Source organism: Haliotis rufescens, unplaced genomic scaffold (genome assembly GCF_023055435.1).
Source record: "Haliotis rufescens isolate VD_foot unplaced genomic scaffold, xgHalRufe1.0.p SCAF_7, whole genome shotgun sequence".
Taxonomy (NCBI): Eukaryota; Metazoa; Mollusca; class Gastropoda; order Lepetellida; family Haliotidae; genus Haliotis; species Haliotis rufescens.
Genome location: NW_025964361.1, coordinates 1768960 through 1789872, shown reverse-complemented (window position 1 = coordinate 1789872; position 20913 = coordinate 1768960). Strand labels below are relative to the sequence as shown.

At 40.1% G+C, this 20913-nt stretch overlaps 1 protein-coding gene across 14 annotated transcripts in view; it reads right to left on the bottom strand.

Annotated features, from left to right (window-relative positions):
* LOC124139629 (E3 ubiquitin-protein ligase MYCBP2-like) overlaps positions 1-20510 on the bottom strand; it is a 121540-nt gene extending 101030 nt beyond the window's left edge. For all 14 annotated transcript variants that reach the window (XM_048387783.1, XM_048387791.1, XM_048387789.1 and 11 more), the window contains exons 1-13: positions 20237-20510; positions 17413-17479; positions 15057-15284; positions 12892-13045; positions 10532-10728; positions 8768-8906; positions 8208-8317; positions 7610-7675; positions 6134-6230; positions 4968-5038; positions 4373-4526; positions 1375-1662; positions 581-748 (exon numbers count right to left, since the gene is read on the bottom strand). In XM_048387783.1, the coding sequence (XP_048243740.1) occupies positions 581-748; positions 1375-1662; positions 4373-4526; positions 4968-5038; positions 6134-6230; positions 7610-7675; positions 8208-8317; positions 8768-8906; positions 10532-10728; positions 12892-13045; positions 15057-15284; positions 17413-17479; positions 20237-20352 (1855 nt within the window). In that variant the 5' untranslated portion in view covers positions 20353-20510. The remainder of the gene's footprint in view (positions 1-580; positions 749-1374; positions 1663-4372; positions 4527-4967; positions 5039-6133; positions 6231-7609; positions 7676-8207; positions 8318-8767; positions 8907-10531; positions 10729-12891; positions 13046-15056; positions 15285-17412; positions 17480-20236) is intronic.
* Between the last annotated feature and the right edge of the window lie 403 nt (positions 20511-20913).

Below are 20913 nucleotides of genomic sequence, written 5' to 3'. Positions count from 1 at the left end.
GTAACTTTTCTATCGGGCTGCATGAATTTTCCTCCACCTGTCTGACTGTCTGGCAGATAATATTTTTACTACTTATGAATTCTGTTTTATCATAACTCCTTGTAGATTCTCAAGTAATTGTTTGCATTATTTCCACTTAATCAAGACACTATTTGTCTCTTATATTTTGCAATTTTTCCACATTAATAATGTCTAAATGTGGACAGGTAACTTTGAAGATTGGTAGGCAACTCTTATGGATCACCTGCCCGACTGTCTTGTTTGGTTTTAAAATTACAGTTAACTACGGTTATAACGAACTCAAAGGGCCTACTAATTTTAGTTCGTTATAACCGTAGTTCATTATAAGCATATATACAGCAAAACTACAGCAATAGTCGGGACCAAAAAGTAAGTTCGTTATATCCGTCAGTTCGTTATAAGCGTGTTCGTTTTAACCGTAGTCTACTGTATTGCAAACACTGCTTAGTACATATATTAACATCAGTTGATCTTGCCATACACAAGTCTTGGGCGTCGGACCAGTATCTCGTCCCAGACAGTAGAACCAGCCAGATTAGCATGACTGCAGCAGACTTACCACTCGCATGGTCACAGTGTGCGGTGTCCTTGCCGTACATGTACACCTCACCCTCCTTGGTGACCACCGCGCTGCTGCCGCTGTTGCAGGCCGCGTACACCACCGACCGCGACTCCAGGCGGATCATCTTCTTTGGTTTTACTGGTTTTGGTTGTCTTCGGTTTTTGGCTGCAGTGTAACATGATATGAACACATCACAGCTTGTAGAGAGAGGGCTTTGATGAGGGTTTATCATGTTCAGAATCTGTATTCCAACATTATTATCAGAGAATTGTACTTCTATTGTTTCAATAAAAGTGCCTCATACCACACACACCCAGTCAATCTGTCAAATAACCAAATTATCATTTCAGTGCTTGGTCAGATGACTAATATTCATCACAAAAAGGTTATATTGGGTCTTCCCCTTGAATTTGGAATTGAAATATTTAAAAGATTGGAAACTGCCACTTGCCAACTTTGGTTTTACTCTAATTTCCTTTTAAAAAATCAAAACAGAGAGTCATATCACGAACCCAAATATCACCAACCAATAGTGAGTGAGGAATGTTTTACACCGCTTTTAGCAATATTCCAGCAATATAACAGCAGTGGACACCAGAAACGAGCTTCACACATTGTACACATGTCGGGAATCGAACACAGGCCTTCAGCATGACCAGCGAACGCTTTAACCACTAGGCTACCCCACCACCACACTAACCACTCTCTTCACTACAATGATATAGTAGCAATGATAAAACACCATCAAGTTTCAGTTTACAAATTTACAACACAGATGAAACTTAACTTACACAAACTGGAATCTCCATCCTCCCCTCTCCTGGGTGTGCCGACAAAGAACACGCCCCCATCCTCCGACACCATGAGAGCATGTTGTCCATCGTGCCCTACGGCCAGGTGGACTATCTTGGGGCTCTTGGTGATAGGGAGCTCCGCCCACTTCCCCTGGGAGGGGCCGCCTTGCTTGATCCCGAGGGCTGCTGACTTGCCACTGTACAACAGCTTCCCCCCCACAGTCCGGATTAGGGTGAACTCCTTACCTGTGCTGACCGAGGCAATGTCTTCGTCAAATCCTGTATCTGTAACAGAGATTGTAAACATATGTGACCAACCATGACGTAAGGGATCTTATGAGTGAAAAATCAGTTTGACTTTTCATTATACTCTAAAACTACTGTATCATAAGAACAAAAAAAATACAATTCATAAGTTTCAATTCATATTTATTGCAGAGATACGTGACATCACACATAAAGTAAGTTGACGTCAAACGTCTTTATGAAGCCATAGCATAATTGTTTCCTAACACCCATAAGGTCTCTTTTCTCCTGGTGGGTTACATATGTAAGCCTGTTCCTAATTTGAATCGTAATGGGATTTATAAGTCAAAGGGAATGAGTACTTTTAATAAAGATATACACTTTTATACATTACTATACATCATTATACATAGGTAATTATACATTTTTCCAACACTTGAATCAGTGCTACAGACAACTTAGCTACCCCAATAATGAATGAATGAGTATTGTTTTACGCCGCATCAGCAATTTCCCAGCTCGCTTCCCCAAATAAAATCGTCCATCAGGATATTTAAATGGAGAAGCAAAGTTGCATCCATCTTGGTTGCTGTTATTTTCTTGCCACACAGGCTTGTGTACACTACATTCCTGTACACACACTGTACATACACTGTACACGTCCAAACATTCAGCCATCATGTGGTTTGTGGTATGAGTGCCTATTACAAGTCAGCTAATGAAAAAGGGTAGCGAGTGAGGGAGTATGGTTTTACGCCACTTTTAGCAATATTCCAGCAATATCATAGCCATGGGATACCAGAAATAGGCTTCACACATTGTACTCATGAGGAGAATCGAACCCAGGTCTTCAGCATGACAAGCAAATGCTTTGACCACTATTCTACTCCACTGCCAAAAAAAAGGTAGTGTTCAACTCATGGTCAAATCGGTCATAATCCAGGCTTGAACCTTGCAGAAGCAAAGTGTAGGGTAAGAAGTTGCAAGGAAGGAACATGGATATAGGAAAGATTTCCTGTTGTTATTAATGCTAAAAAGATACCGTATTCGACACAATAAGCGCCCAGGGCACTCTCAAAATTATAAATAGGGGGCTCTTATTACAATATTATTTTGGTGAAAAACAACAGGGTTAAAAGATCGTAAATTTCGTGGTTTATGCTGACAGCTTGAAATGTTTATATACGACAAATGTATTTTTCCAAAATCTAATTTCCCACAATTAAGGATGCATATATAACACATGTATTATACACGAATAAATAAGTCTTGTGTACATTGATCAATCAGAAGGGGTGCTAATTGGGATTGTTCACTAGCAAATATATTAGCAAATATCGTTGTGGGCGCTTATTAGAGCGGGGCGCTTATTATGTCGAATACGGTATTGTTCTTTTCAGATTGTCATTAAAATACATCAGTTTCAATTTATGTTAAGTTTTCTAAAGAATCCTTTCACCAGTTTCATTCAACATGGGGACACCATCTTTGTTTTTTAACCTGATATAACCTGAGCGCTTATTGGTCAGAGCATTCTCTGACCTACTTCTTGCTAGAGGTAGGACATTTGTGCAGTGACAACAAAACAATTGAGTACGATCAAATGTTTATCATATACAAGACATGGCATAAGATTCGGGGGCTGACTCGGTGATGGAAAGGTAACTTACGCTGCGGGTAAGTAGTATAAAAAGGCAGACTGCGGGTTGCATAAGTAAATTTGAAATGTATATGAAAATGATTTAGAACCCTGCGGGCAGATCTAAAAAGATAAAATGGAAATATGTAGAAAGGGTGATACCCTGTGGGTATAAGTGAAAATGAAAATACTTTGGGGGCCGCAAGCCATATAGTGATAGTTTACAGAATGATTGGCTTGCAAAGCCCCTTCCGAGCCAGCCCCTTGGTGGAGATGGGGATGGATGGAGGGTCGTAATGACAGCTGAGAGAACAATGGAAACAAGCTGAACGACATTGAGGCTCTTGTTGTTAATATAGAAAAACAAAATGACGTCACATCCGTAGAACTGCGCATGCCCGGGGAAAAATATATTGCATTCTGGGATAGAAAATAGTAACTTGATACAGAGAAGAAATGTGATCGTTCACAGACGATTTTGAATGATAAATGACAACTGGAAATAATGTGTAGACATCAATGTTAATAATAGGTGAAAGGATATGTGGATCACTGCACAAACAAAAATATAAAATAAACATTTTATTCGAAATAGCATCATATAAAACGTTAGCTGTATGTATTCTTGGTTTAGTTGGTTGGTTTGTTGTTTAACGCCGCACTTGGCAATATTCCAGCTATATGACGGTGGTCTGTATATAATCGAGACTGGACCAGACAATCCAGTGACTGATATCATGAACATCGATCCACACAATTGGGATCGATGACATGCATCAACAAAGTCAGCGAGCCTGACCACCCGATCCCGTTAGTCGCCTATCGCCTTAGGATAAGCATAGTTGCCTTTTACAGCAAGCATGGGTTGCTGAAGACCTATTCTACCCCGGATCTTCACGGGTGGTCTGTATGTACTCAAAGGTGTTGGAGGAACCGAGTGTATACAACAAGCCCATGAAGTTTTGACGATGGATTCCTATTTGCAGGAGTTAGAAGAATGTCCCAAACAGATGAACATTAGATGCTGGTTTCTCGCAAGACAAATACTGTTACACTACTACAGAGTACTAATTTCAATACCTCAGGAGATTTTCAACATGTAACACTCACGGATAGATCTTCTTTCCATCTCCGGGTCTAGGGAGTTACTGCCAAACACGTCCATGCACTTGCGGGTGAGTTTCAGGGGGATCTCACTCATGACAGACATGGGACTCTTATCTGGACTGAACGTGCGGACCACAAAGCTGTCCTGCTGTAAACACTACAACAATTACGTCACATACAATAGTCATCCCAACCATCTTGGATACTGGTACAGAGAAGTTACACAGACAAGGGGTGGTGAAATGAGGTGAAATGGAGTTTAACGTCGCGTTCAAGATTATTGTGGCTGCTTTTACTAGTCCGGAATAATGCTGATTTTATAGTGATAGCCCACCAAGATACTATGCCACTGTTTTACATGAATAGCCCACTCAGGTACAGTATATGGACTCCGAACCGACCTAGCTTTAATTCCTTAATGCCGAGCACCAGGCAGGGTAACAACAAGTACCATCTTTTAAAGTCTTTTGGAACGACACGGCCAGGGATTGACCCCCGACCCTCTGCTCTCCAGGCGATAATCGAAATAATCGTCAATGGGAAGAAATATGAATACATAATATTCACAATAAATAACATTTCCTGTGAAAATACTTACATCTTTTGCTGGTGCAATTTGACCTATGCTCTCCCCATCACTGAATAACACACTCTGTCCAATAGTGTGACCTGGGAAGAACAGAAGGAGTGAGTGAGTGAGTGAATATGGTTTTACGCCGCTTTTAGCAATATTCCAGCAATATCACGGCGGGGGACACCAGAAATGGGCTTCACACATTGTACCCATGTCGGGAATTGAACCCGGGTTTTCGGCGTGACGAGCAAACGCCTTAACCACTAGGCTACCCGACTGCCCCTGGAGAACAGAAGGGTTAATGTAAACACTGTACATTGGAGTATATACACTTCCTGATAAACTAAACATGGATCAACCAACACCTAACCAAGTGTAGACCACAAGAGTACAAGTGTGTCAGTTGGCAAATATTACACCATCTTCCTGAGGCAAGGGAGTTATCTGACTATGAAAGTCCAGTTTCAACCCTTGCCGAACTAGGCTGGAATTATGGAGTTTTATTTTGGCTGGACTAACCAGTATATGCATAGCCCAATCACAATCATGTAATAAAACATTCATCCGGTTTGTAAACTGCCATGCAGATTTTGGTCGCTTGCAGGATTTTCATAGCATGTGTACTGCCAACTCGGCATCAACAGTTATTTTCCAAGTCTTTTCATGTTTTAATGAAGGTGCTCACATGATTTGAAGCACTTCGCGAAGTAAGACCCGTTTTATTCCAACATAGATTTTGATCATCATTCAGATCGTCTTCACTGGGAGATGCCATTTTGTTTGAAGCAAATGTAAGTGATATGAGGAGTGAAATCTTATTGGTGAGGGACATAACTCATAATAGCCACTGATGGCGCTAGGATTGAGCCCAGAAATTCCAGCCTAGTCAAGCAAGTGTGGAAACTGGACTTTTACAGTTAGATAATGCCATTGCCTCGGGAAGGTGATATTACACAGTAAATATTGTTTTTTTAAAACACAGTCTAATAAATGTTCTTTCAAGCTTCAAGTTCCAAACAATGTCTTCTGTATTTGAGCACATTCATTTGGAAACCAGTAGCATTTTGTCAGCTCACAAAACAAGCAAGAGGTTCTAGGGATCTATTCTGACCCAGAATCCCTCATGTCCAAAAGAAGTCCGTCTGTATCATTTCCTTTACATATTTTGTTCTGTTGTCATAGCAACCTACCATCCAAATCACATGGTGCTTTCACGTCTAGACTGTCTCTGTTGATGACACACAGACCGGGGGAGGAGTTGTTGTCCGATCGACACAGCAGTTTACCCTGCACACAAGGGGCACGGTTTCATTTTAATCACATAAATTAAAATTCACTTTTACAACACAATACATGCCTCCATACTTTGGCATTTATCAGTTAACGAGTGTATTGTATCTCTATTGTATTATAGCATTTAGTCTGGATCAGTCGCCAACATAGCTTTGTCTTGAGTCCGGTAGGAATGACACAATGCTGGAGGGATTTCCCAACCACATCAATTCTATATTAGAATCAGATTTTTGTTCTCACTACCTCTGAACAAAGATCTGAGACCATCCCATTACGATTCACATCAGAACAACACCTTTCATCAGACCAATCAGAGTGTCGCTTACCAGATAAGGAAAGTGACAGTTGGAATGTGTTTTCCAATCATGCAAACATCAAAAAATTTAACATGGGGTATTCCGAAAAACAGTTACGGGCTTTACGACTGAATCCATCCAAACTAGGTCATCTGTTAGCCATTCCCGAATGTTCTTTTGTTCAATTTTCAAATTTCAATCAAAAATCTGTCAAAATATGTTTCAAAGCGTCGTCACCAGTTTGAAACTTATGCCGTAAAACATGAGAAAGCGGCCATCTGATTGGCTAATGTCAACTTCTTGTCAGTCATTCCATTGGTCGGACAAAGTTTGCAAATGGTCGGTCTGACGTGACCTGTAATGGGATGTCCTCAGATCTGTGCTTAGAGAGAACTGAGATCTTATTTTAATGAGATTGACCCACATCCTTATACTCAGGTCAACATCTTTTCCAGCTAAAATAGTTTTCGGATTGATTAAATTCATCAGGGGCTTGCTTGTATAAAGTCACAATTCTAAAATTACAATGACAGCAAACTCTAGATAAGAGAGGACATTTTGATTGGCTGTTAAGCGAGTGAAATTATGGGCTGGTTAGTGATACGAGGGATGGACATGGTCACGTGACAAAACAAAGCTATGGTGGCAAAAGGTTCTTTTGGTATTGATAATAAAATAACGAATATGGAATACACTTGATTTTGAGGATGAACTTTGTCCTGCAGTTTTCCTCTTTCTATTAAAAAATCTTCAGTATAAACTCAATTTTATTTACACATACAGTAAACTACAGTTATAGTGAACTCAAAGGAACCACTAATTTTAGTTTGTTATAACCGTAGTTCATAATAAGCATAAATACAGCATTTATATATATACAGAAAATGGAGGGGACAAAAAAGCAGTTTGTTGTAAGCATGTTCGTTTAAAGCGTAGTTGACTGCGCATCTTTTCAACACAGGACATGTTGGAGTACAAATGAATCAACTTACTTTTACAGTTCCAAAACATGAGGGACATTATAAGATATGAACAGTTATCTTCAATTGTCAAAGTACAAACAATGTGATTTCCTACCCCACTGAAGGCAAGCCACACTGTCCTGTTGACTGGGAAGTTCTCTCTGTGCTTGTAGACATTGCCCTGGAAGATACAACAGGATGAAGGTGAAGATTTGTATCAGGTTGGTTGGTTGGTTTGTTGTTTAACGCCGCACTCAGCAATATTCCAGCTATATGACGGCGGTCTGTAAATAATCGAGCCTGGACCAGACAATCCAGTGATTAATATCATGAGCATCGATCCACGCAATTGGGATCGATGACATGCATCAACCAAGACAGCAAGCCTGACCACCCGATCCCGTTAGTCTCCTTTTACGACAAGCATAGTCACCTTTTACGTCAAGCATGTGTTGCTGAAGACCTATTCTACCCCGGAATCTTCACGGGTTGATTTGTATCAAGAGGCATTGTCAGAGTACTAAAGATTAGAAGATAAAGCTGTGAGCACCGAATCAGTCTGTGGTAAATCAGTGTGTTAGTCTGAACTTGTCACTTGACATCATTTCCAGTAGCATTAGTGTGGACAACATTACAAGACAGATACCTTGATTGTATTACTGTTCTGTCAAATTTTCTGTAGCATTAGCGTAGACATTACAAGACACACAAACCTTGATCGTTCCGCCATATCCAGTTCCTATCTTAAACAGCCCCTTCTTGTTGAGTATATACAGGTATCTTCCATCACTAGCCACTGCACTGTTCTCCACTGTACTTTCACCTGGATACACAACAAATAGCATAAACAAGTGTTCTGTGACAAGACCCAGAGCTGTTTCAGGGCCATGCCTTTCAGTTTATTTTTCCTTCAGAAAAACCTGCCAAGATTCTAGACATATTCTAGAGTGGGAAGCAAGCTCACTTTAACCTTTCTGGTTTTTCCCGTTACTGTTACTTCAGGATGGATTTTCGTATGACAATAAAACAGCCAGCCTCATCCAGCATCATAACACATTAATCTGCATAAAATGAAAGGAAACCGGTCTGGTTATACAGGCATTTAAACAGCACTTCATAACTTAATAAGGACTTAATAAACATCAATCATTGTGGTGATAGTACCACAGGGCTTCTCCAAAACCATCATCAAAACATTTAAATATTATTCTCTTCTTTAAGCATTGACGTGATCTGTAAATTCATCCCAATTCATCATAATATCTCAACTCACTATTTTTCAAGTTCGCTATATTGAACTTGTGAGAGTGGGACTTTGTTTTCACCCCATTGTTGAACCAATCTGGCAGCTGTGCCTTTCCCAGTAACACGGCTTGTACGCTCTTCTGTAGAGAAGTCAGAATTCCTGGCACCTGTAGACACACATCGTAAATCATACAGTCTGCAATACAGGGCTAGTTGGAAGACACTTCAACACAAGAAGTCCATGAACATCAACATCAAATCAAACCTCCAAGAAGGCAAAAGATGGACCTTCTTTATCATAAAGTAAACTGATGAAGTAAAGAAATACAATGATAAGGCTTAAAAAATAAAAGAATTGGTTCTCAGGCAACGTTTTTTGAATATATAAAGCGAGTGGGCGGTGTCTTTTTTTTGGGTGGGGTGGGGTGTTCAAACTAGTATGTAACCAATAAACAGTTGCGTAATCAATAAGCAATTGTGTACAATCAACCTGGGAAGGGCCTCCCTACATAAATGTATTCCTTTATGAGTAAAATACTGGAATACAGTATTGGACTACCGTTGGATTTAAGGATTTTTTTTTTTTTTAATTAAAAATGGAAATAAAAACGAAACATGCGGTGAACTTTACGATGATGCGAGCGGTGACTGAGAACCAAGACTAATTTTTTTTAGCCTAAAGTAACTGATCTTTTACTGCAATAAAAATGCTGCAAGTTGAAGGAGGGTGAGGTTAAATGGGATGTAATGTCATGTTCAAGATTATTTCACTTATAATGATGAGAATGCATGTGTGTGTGTGTGGCTGCTGGTACTAGTCTAGAGGTATGTAGGTTTTATAGTGAGATACCATGCCTCAGTTTAACATGGAAACCCCACCCAGATACTGATGCTTTATCCCCTTAATGCCGAGCTCAAGCCACAGGTTACAGCAACCTATTTCAACACCTGGTATGACGTGACCAGGGGATTGAAACCGACCTACTGTTCCTGGGGCAGATGCCCTAGTCATTACAACACCATGGCAGGGCGTTGTAAGTTGAAAGTGAGTTGAACGTTTTACACTTACTGTGTGGAATCAAACCTGGCCCAAGTTCATTATGAGCAGGTTCACATACCATTTAACTACCAGTTACTACTTATATACTAATACTGCCACCAATAAATCATTTTCGCAACCTGAAAACTATATAGCTGTAAGTTTCTGCTCCACCAAGAAACTTATAGAAAATCACACTGATCAGGAATCACTGTCAGAACTCACTGTTAATACAAGGTGAAAATGTGAGGTGAAATGGGGTTTAACGTCACGTCCAAGATTATTGCACTTATATAACGACGTGCATGTACGTGTGTGTGTTTGTGTAGCTGCTTGTACTAGTCCAGGAAAGATGCCGATTTATAGTGCTAGCTCACTGAGATACCATGCCGCAGTTTAACATGAATACCCCACTCAGACACAGTATACTGACTCCGAGCCGACCAGTCCTTGTTTTAGCCCCTTAATGCCGAGCGCCAGACAGGGTAACAACAAGTACCATCTTTTCACGTCTTTTGGTATGACACAGTCGGGGATCGAACCCCGGACCTTCCGCTCTCCGGGCGGACGCTCTACCACTAGACCATGGTGGCGGTCCTGTTAATACAAAGGTTACACACTGAACTAGGTGAAACTATTAAATTAAGTGCTCTTATTTCACAACCATATTTGGCATGTTTTGATTTAGCTATTTTGCTACCACAGAAATGGACTGGAGACAGCATGATACAACGTTACAAGCACTATACCTACCAGTATATCTTGAGATGCCAGTGACGAGGGGCTCATCAGCAGAGCCTTGACAGCCTTCAACAGCTTCCCTGTGTCCCCCAGAGCAATAGTGAGGCTGATGAGGGCAGAACAGGCTAGAGCTGTCAGTGACTGGCCGTCAAACACTATGTCCGAGCCCACGTTGGTCGCTATCTCCATCAGCAAGTTGTACAGGTTCTCTGAAGACAAAAACATGGACTGTAGTTTGGTGTGGTAGCAATACAACCAGATCACAAAAGGCAGTATGTGGTCAAGCCTAAACCATCTTTGATTATCTAGGGTATTAAATCTCCTTGTTATGATGATAAATATCATGAAAAATTTGTAACCAGAGGCTACCAAAGTGAAGTCCAAATCTAATTGCTCTTATCTCTTAGCACCAGATTTCTCTGTCAGCATGTTAGAAGTATTAGAATACACAACATACCATTCAGAGCTTCATTTGATCACTTAAGAGCCACCACATATAAAGATTAATAGTCAGCAAGTGTTTTGTTTGTTTGTTGTTTAATGCTGCACACAGCAATATTCCAGCTATATGACAGCGGTCTGTAAATAATCAAGTCTGGGCCAGACAATCCAGTGATTGACATCATGAGCATCGATCCACGCATTTGGGATACAATGATATGAATCAAATAAGTCAGGGAGCCTGACCACCCGATCCCGTTATTTGCCTCTTACAACAAGAAAAGTCGCCTTTTTACGGCAAGCATGGGTTGCTGAAGACCTATTCTACCCCGATCTTCACGGGTCTGTCAGCAAGTGAGTTAGTGTTAATGCTGCTTTGAACAGTATATCAGTTCATAAATCATGGAACTGCTGGCAATGACTGAGTATATGACAACATACCATTCAGAGTTCGGCTTCATGTTGTTTTGAACAGTACTAAAGTAATATCCCATTGTGGGAGGAATACCCAAAGTGATGCAGGTCTTAGACATGTACCACTTTGGAGCAAGGATTACACAACCTGCATCCTGCATACATTTACAACCCAGGAACACAAGTAGAAGTAACAAAGCCAAACCAAGGGTCATGTCAGAGTAAGTCTGGGATTTGAACCAATCTCATTAAAACCAGATCTTAATTCTCGCTACCCCTAAACAAAGATCTGAGGACATCCAATTACGGGTCACATAAGAACTACCTTTCATCCAACCAATCAGAGTGTCGCTTACCAGATCAGGAAAGTGTCAGTCGGAATGTGTTGTCACTTATTCCACTGGTCGGTCAAAATTCGCAAAAGGCCGGTCTGACGTGAACCAAATGGGATGTCCTGAGATCTTTGTTTAGCAGTTGCGGGAACTAAGGTCTAATTTTAATGAGATTGTGATTTGAACCTAAAATCAATGGATCCTGGTAAGGATAAGGGAATTAACTCTCAGATGACGTGGACTATATGGAAAAAATGTTGTTCAGAAATGGAGGGTCATCACGGATGTTTTCAGGAGTCAATGAACTAGGTTCCTATCAATCTCAAGAACTACCTGCTGGTCACCCATCTAAGTTATGTCCATAATCAGTAGCCATTTTGACCACTCAATACACATTTTGGTAGGTACTTAGTACAACCAGAGGTACATGTAATTTGCACAAAATTCTTATTTTAGATGCATATTTAGCAAGTCAAATGAATATGTAGCACTGAACAAAACCCATAAACAGGGGGTAATTTAACTGCTGGCCTGTAGGCCCATGGCCAGTTAAAATTACAAAAGACTTGCTGAAACATGAAGTAGTCTGTCTGGCTAGTCAAAATGTCCCCCCTTCTCTGTGTGTGCTTGTGAATCATGTAATTTCGATAAGAAAATATTTAGGGGGGATCAAGTCCTGTGAATGGTTGTCTCAAGATCATCTCAGTAGAAGGACACAACTGACAGCCATTTTGTAATGTTCTGTGCAACATCTTTATGCTCATGAAATCACCAAGAAATAAGGCAAATGGAAGTCAAGATTTAATCTCAGAGTGCAGGAAATGACATTTTAGGGTTGAGGAGTTTTTGGAACCCCCTGGGTAAGTCGTGGCCTCCAACATTTAATTTTGGGCCAGTTAGTTTGGAGAAGGGCATGTAACATTTGAAAGCCCAGCAAGCTATACATGAATTTGTTGTTAAATCTACCACCTCAGAAACTGTCAATGATTTTCATATTGTCAAAAATAATAATCCTTATGGTCCACACAAATGGTGATAAAATTCCTTGTCACACATTCACATTACTAGTCTCCCACTAGCAGACTAACCATAGTTATTAGCATGATTAACCCTAAATTCTGTATCTCCAAATAAATCCCTAATTATTGATAACACATTCTTAGTCATTTCACAGACAATTCTTACCAACAACATCTGGTGGTTCACACTTCATGCCCTCTGGCTGTTGGCCCTGTAGCAGGTCGAGCAGGGCCTTCAGGGCCTTCACACACAGGTCGGGGTACTTGTGCCTCGTCTCACGCACCAGCTCAAACACTCCATTCAAGCCCAAGCCAACGATCTGCACATAACAGGAATAGAGAGTATGTAAGCCACATGTCATGGCCTATCAACAAAAAAAAGTTAATCTCAAAGAATGATATTTAGAGCACAGATTAATACTTTCGTCCAATGACTGGTCACTAATTTGATCAGGTGGATTACGTAAGCATCTTCTCCAAGCTCCTTCCCAGTGCGTGACACCTACGTTACACTCTCGGTAACATCAGGTGGGCACAGCCATTACAAGAATCTTGAAATTTGCCCTCTAACCCCAAATGTAGAAACGTTCATACTTGTGTTTATGTGTTTGGGAATGCCATCAAAGTTCATTTTGAAAAAGTTTATGACTGACCATGTTTTCCAGATGAATTTACTTTGTTGTGTGTAACATCTCACTTACATACTAACTATATCAATTACATGATAGTTTTAATGAAATAGAAATTCAAATTGACAAATAAAGAAAGTAATTTAGCAGGGGTAAGTGTATCCAGCCTCACGGAGGTTGCCACTTGTTTGTAAACATAACAGTCATTCAGTTGCAAGTTCAACTCCAAGCATGGTTGTGGTCATCTATCACTGTGGGGAGTTTTGACTGGTTGCAGCAACAGACATTTTCCAAATCTGTTCATGTTTTAAATCAAGGTGATCATGGGATATGATGCACTTCGCAAAGTAAGACCAGTTTCAATACACAAAAGAACTAGATTATTAATCAGATCGTCTTCACTGGGCGCTGCCATTTTGTTTGAAGCAAATGCAAGTGATATGAGAGATGGAATGGGATTGGTCAATAGGAGGGACATAGAAGGGATATAACTTGTAATAGCCCCTGGTGGCACCATGATTGAGCACAGAAATTCCAGCCTAGTTCGGCAAGTGTGTAAACTGGAGATTTACAGTAAGATAACTTCCTTGTCTCAGGAAGATGGTACATAAACTGATGAAGTACTGTAAAGTATACAGAGGCACAAAGCTCTCGTGGTTCATTTCAGCATGACAGGCCTTCAACAACAAACACTTGACTGCACGAACCGTACAATTCATATGAAATCGTGCAATCTGCTTCACAAATTTTAAGGTGGAGATTGTGCTACAAGCAGTGTATAGATCATGGAACTCCAGTATTTGCCTGTGTTCTAACATAGTTTCTTGTTTAACGCCACACTCATAAATATTCCAGCTATATGACAGCAGTCTGTAAATAATCGAGTCTGGACTAAACAAACCAGTGATAGAGATCATGAGCATCAATCTAAGCAGGTGAGTGAGTGAGTTGAATTTAACGCCGCTTTTAACATTATTCCAGTTATCCAAGCAATTGGGATACGATGACATGCAGTGAACTAGTCAGCGAACCTGATCATCCGATCCCTTTAGTTGCATCTTGTGACAAGCAGAGTCGCCCTTTACAGCAAACATGTTTTGCTGAAGATCTACCCTAACCTTCATGAGAAGAAAGGGCTCGGCTTCTCCCGGCAATATGTTCATATTCCAATAAAGTACTTGCCGAACCCTTTGTTCTCAAGACAGTACATTTATACCCCATCAAGTCCCGGCACTCGTCCTCTATCTATTACATAATCAGTCAATTTGTTTGTTAGACTTTATTCCTGTTGTAAGACCCTTGGGCATGTCAGTAACCATAATGAACACTGCAGCCTTAACTGGTTCATTTGATACAAAGAGAACCTCACTATCTATGTCATGTCAGCATCTATTTCTGCTACATTTGTGTATGTGACAAATTCAGAATATTCATTATCATGAAATAGTTCACTTCCAACAAAGGACAAAGTGTGATAAGAGCTCTTTTTGACTCACAAAATAGACAAGTGTCAAGTTTGAAAAATTGTCATGAAATTTATTGCCAGTGTGCAAATGACTGACAATGCACATATTTTCTTACATAAATATTATAATTATTTACTTACAGAAACATTATATACAGAATTATTCTTAAAATGTATTAGAAAGGCATGAGCATGGGTACTAAAACAGGTAATAACAATATTTGCAAAAAGACTTACCTTTGGTATTTTGATTGCACAATCTTTGTTTTTGTCATCATTATCATCATCAGTTTCCGAGTCTGATGTTTGTGTGGTTGTGGCGAGTCGGTACAGCCGTGCTGTGTCTCGCATACACTGCTCCAGGACAGACTGCCGGACGCTGGCGTATACGTTGAAGCCTGAAGCATTGCCCTGAAGCTCCACAGACAGGAACTGGGCATCAGGAATATCAGGGCTTCCCTCACGCTGAAACACATTCAGTATGAAACTGAAGAATGTGACTAAGTCTGTGTTTAACATTAACAATATTCCAGCTATATGATGGTGGGCTGTAAATAGTCTAGTCTGGACCAGACAAATCAATGAGTGAGTGAGTGAGTGAGTGAGTGAGTGAGTGAGTGAGTGAGTGAGTGAGTGAGTGAGTGAGTGAGTGAGTGAGTGAGTGAGTGTGTGAGTGAGTGAGTGAGTGAGTGAGTGAGTGAGTGAGTGAGTGAGTGAGCGAGCGAGCGAGTGGGTGCGTGGAAGAGTGAGTGAGTTGGTGGGTGAGTGAGTGAGTGAGTGAGTGAGTGAGTGAGTGAGTGAGTGAGTGAGTGAGTGAGTGAGTGAGTGAGTGAGTGAGTGAGGTTTTATGCCGCTTTTAGCAATATTCCAGCAATATCACGGCGGGGGACACCAGAAATGGGCTTCACACATTGTACCCATGTCGGGAATCGAAGCCGGGTCTTCGACGTGACGAGCGAACGCTTTAACCACTAGGCTACCCGACCGCCCCTGACTGATATGAACAATGTCCTATAAAGTCAGGTTGCACAATTAACCAAGTCACGGAGCCTTGTCATCCGATCCACGTAGATGCCTTGTGCCACACACATAGGTTGCTGGGGATTTATTCTTCCCCAGGAACCCCTAAGGGGGTTCACAGTGATTAAGGTTGAGGTAACTGTCCAAAATTTCAAACGATATATTTCATTTAAAATATGTGAAATAATTCCATCACTAATATAATTGAAATAGGCAGGTAAATATATTTAACCATAAGACGGGGCCAGTTATATTCAAAAGGTGATTTATGTATCCCCATGTGACATGTTTTTGAGCCTCACCTATTTTTTAGCCCCTAAACAATACATGACCATGCGCTTGATGACGTAATCAAGGTGGACGCCTCAAAGCCCACAGTAAAGCGTTAGTCTCTTGCTACTGAAGTTATGATACGAATAGAGCTACACGAGGTTGATATTCAATCTTACTTTCAAACTTACTTTCTCACTAATGCACATTTGATCAAACTTGATCTGATAATAATTTTGCATCTAACATCATATGCACCAATGATGTATCAGCTGCTGTTTGTAAACAAACTGTGTGTATTGTCATGTGACTGATCATGTTGTGCAGCTATTTTAACTTAGCTGTCATGGAGGTGGCGCCTGATCAAGTCGTCCCTCTCAGTGAGGGATAATCACTATAAAATTAACAAGACATGGTCATTTGGACCATCCAAGTGTCAACAGAAATAAATGTTCTCAAAGGTAAGACTTCATTTCAGTGTATTGGTATTGTTATTAGACATGTGATCAGAAATACTTGATAGGGGCTCGAAAACCCAAACCACGAGGATATATCAGTACATTTTAACAGTTTGTGCCCAGTTGTATATGGAATCATATGTATGTAAAAAAACCTACAGTTGTGAATTGTTCCTGGAACTCAAATCAATTCTGACTATTTTCCATTAGAATTAAAATCAGTTACAAGTACTTATGAATCTTTGCTCTACACGTTCAAGAAAAACATTGTTCATTATTCAACAGCTTTAACATGTCCAAGGTGAACACCTCAGCCTTAAAAAAACAAATCCTTGTTAACCAGATTATAACTGACAATGCCTGATGACAACTTACACACACTAAATATGCTAAAGCTGACATCCATCACAATCTAGTGAACTAAACATACCGTAGATCTCTACTGACAAGGTGTTTGAGACACTGGAGGTGAGGTGAAATGGTGTTTAACGTCGCGTCCAAGATTATTGCACTTATATAGCAACGTGCATACACGTGTGTGTGTGTGTGTGGCTGATTGTTCTAGTCCGAACTGATGCCGATTTAAAGTGCTAGCCCACTGAGATACCATGCCGCAGTTTTACATGAATACCCCACTCAGACACAGTATACTGACTCTGAGCCGACCAGTCCTTGCTTTAGCCCCTTAATCCCGAGCGCCAGACAGGGTAACAACAAGTACCATCTTTTAACGTCTTATGATGCAGTCGGGGATCGAACACCAGACCTTCTGCTCTCCGGGTGGACGCTCTACCACTATACCACCGAGGCGGTCTTGAGACACTGGACAAAAAGTGACCACAAACCTTCTTGTTCCTCTCTTTGGCTTTGCTCTTCCCCTTCTTTTTGTTCTTTTTCTTGTCACCCTTTTTCCTGTTGAGAAAAAAAAAAATGATTTTAAGGATTTCAGGTTCTGTTTGTCTGTTATTCAGCGCCAGTCAGCTATACTCCTGCTTCATAATGGCAGTCTGAAAAGCAGGCTAGACAAACGAGTGGTTGAATCAATGATATCAATGATATGAGCAATGGCCCATGCCAATTCGGTAAGATAATAGGCAAGCAACCAAGTCACCAGGCCTTTAGTCTCAACAACAGGGAACTGGGAACATATCCAGCAATAGAAACTAACAGTTTTAGTCCACTAGTCCTTATAATGATAACATATAGCAAAACCCTAAACTATGGCAAACTTCCAATAGTCCTTATGATACCTAAACTATTTGGCAGTTTGGGAAGTACTATAGGATGAGTGCCAATGTGTAACTCTGTATTCTACCCTGATTTGTTTGTTTTGTTTGCTTGTTGTTTAATGCCGCACTCAGAAATATTCCAGCGATATGACCACGGTCTGTAAAATAATCGAGTCTGGACCAGACATCCTGTGATTGATGTCATGAGCATCGATCCATGCAACTGGGATATGATGACATGCATCAACCAAGTCAGCAGGCTTAACCATACAATTCCATTTGTCGTCTCTTATGACAAGTACAGTCGCCTCTTACGAAGATCTAACCGGATTCTTCATGGGACTTTTCCCTGGTTCCTGAATGGGTGGATTTGAGGAAATGGATCAGACTTCAATCACAAGCTACATTGTGTGAGGAATTGTGAGGAAATTAGGTATGGGGCGAAGATAGCAAATTTGAAAAATCAATTGCAGTTCAACTTGTTCGAGGTGCAAAAAATACTCCACAACATTTTGTTCTAATCCTGCTCAAACATTCTGGTTATGCTGCACTATTTGGTGTAGCTTAACAAAGTCAGACACTAGGAAGATGTCTTCTGGAAATCTCACTAAGATACCACCGTTCTTCACTCAGCAGTAGTCTGTGCCAAAATCATGAGTCTACAAGACCAATGTTTTAACTTGACATCATTGCCAGTAGATTTTAGAGTAAAATTAATGGAGAATCATTGGCAAAGCTTAGTATTTTTGGTTTCTTCATGTTGTTTGTTGTTTAACCGTGCACTCAGCAATATTCCTGCTGTATGATAGAGGCGTGTAGTTAATAGAGTCTGAACCAGACAAACCAGTGACTGATATAATGAGCAACATCCCATGTTGTCAGGGTACAATGACACACAATCAACCAAGCAATACCACCAAATCTACTTAGTCACTGCTTACGACCAGCAAAGGTTGCTGGGGATCTATTCTAACCCGAAATTCCTCAGACCACTGAAGGGGTCGGGTTTGACGGTCCTTGTTTTCATATTAAAGTTTAAGAAGCCTTCAAATGTTTTGTTTCGTCACATGGTACAGATTAACCAATGAAATTGCAAGATTCTTAATAGAGGTATAACAATAGTGAAGACTATATTCTACTGAAAAGTCTGCAAAAGACAGTTCGGGCAAGCAGACAAATCAGTTACTCGGACTGACTGATATAATTGGGCTGTTCTAAACACTCAATCATTGATCATAAAACAAACACTGATCAATTGCAATCAAGCATGAACATTGATGAATAAAGACAGACAATAATACATTTGGAACATTCTTTTTCAGTTTCCCTTTACAATAAATGACATGGCAAAAGGAACAGGCCTGCATGTCTGGTATGAGAGTTTTTTTCAGTTATATAAATGCTATAATCAATATTATCATTCCCAGATAATGATAAGAATTCATTTCTGAGTGAGTGAGTGAATATAGTTTTACACCGCTTTTAGCCATGGTCCAGAAATATCACAGCGGGTAACACCAGAAATGGGCTTCACACATTGTACCCATGTGGGGAATCAAACCTCCCTTTGGCGTGACGAGTGAACACTTTTACCATTAGGCTACCCCACCACCCCAGAATTAATTTGTATAATTTGAACATTTCTTGTGGAAGGGGAGATAGGGAACAGAAAGGAATCGTACCACAGGTAAAAAATAAATTAATATGGTAAGTACCCTTAGAGCTTATATGACTCGGCAATAAAAGCAACTGATTATTACCCACAAGATAGGTTTTATTTGACAGTAAGATGCATATATTCAAAAGATCCCAAATTCATATTGTTGACACCATAATTCAATCAATATTTACATGATATATCTATTCAGTACCAAAGTTTGACATTAACCATTTCACTTTCTGCACAACACCCCATGTTACGTTTATGTGTGAGTTCCTTGTTCTTATCTTTTTTCCTCTTTTTCTCAATATACTACATTCCCCTACAGGCTTATTTTATTAGTAAAACAAAAAGAGGGCACATGTATTCACTCATTAAACTTAATAGTTTGCCAATATTCAGTTTCATTCATAAATGAGTTGTTCACTAATTATGCCAATGTTAAATCAATGTCGTCAATATGATAGATCAAATAGGTACGTTTGATGAGATGGTGAACGCTTCTGTGGAGCCCATGAATTTATCCTCGTGATTGTAAAACGATCACAAAATATTCCTTATCTGAAAAAGCTCCACTTTAGTGATCATTAGATCAAATATACTTGGGACTTTACCAAGGTCTATCAAATCAAAAGGAGAAATATTACAAAATAATCACCAAATTGTCAGAACATTTCAAGATCTAAAATGACCTTCCCGTGAATGAAAACTATATTCATGAGGTGCACACATATATGGAAATCGTAAGTTAAGGGTATTAGGGGTTACAGGATGACTCACTTATTCGGGCTGTCATCGCGAATGCGGAAGAGGTCATGAAATTTGTTGCACAGCTCTTCGCCACGCAAAAACGTGTCCAGTTGACTTCTAGAGCACTGCAAAACCGCTGTCGCCATTGTATTTTTTTCTCCCTCAGTCAATCAATCATATATTACAAGGCATTTTAGCGCTTTCCTGTCCACCGATCTTCCCAGATCTTCAGATATATGCACAAGAAATTAAGAAATTGCTGTTCTGTTTTCGATTTTGACGTAGGCTGACATTTTGAATGATGAATTCTGGGAATGTTCGGTGCCCGAGCAGACGACGTCGGAGTGTTCCGGATATTTCCGGAAATGTTCATCGAAATTGTTTTTGCACTGAATGCAATTATATTTTGGTTATTTTGATATCGTGAATGTTAACAACTGGTCTTAAATGTTTCATCTCAACGTGAGCACATATACATGCTATATTTCAGATTAACTGACGATGAAAGCATGTGCTGCAAGTCACAGATCGATATCGTGATTTAAAATAGAACTTAGTCATAATAGGCATGTTACCACATACGAGCTTTGTACTTCGCTGTACGGAATCACCGTAGACTTTGAATGCATTCATGCGGTATGCATTAAGTACACAGTGTAGTTAGTAACTCAGTGTTCTCTGTAATCCGTGTCTTTTAAAAACAGATA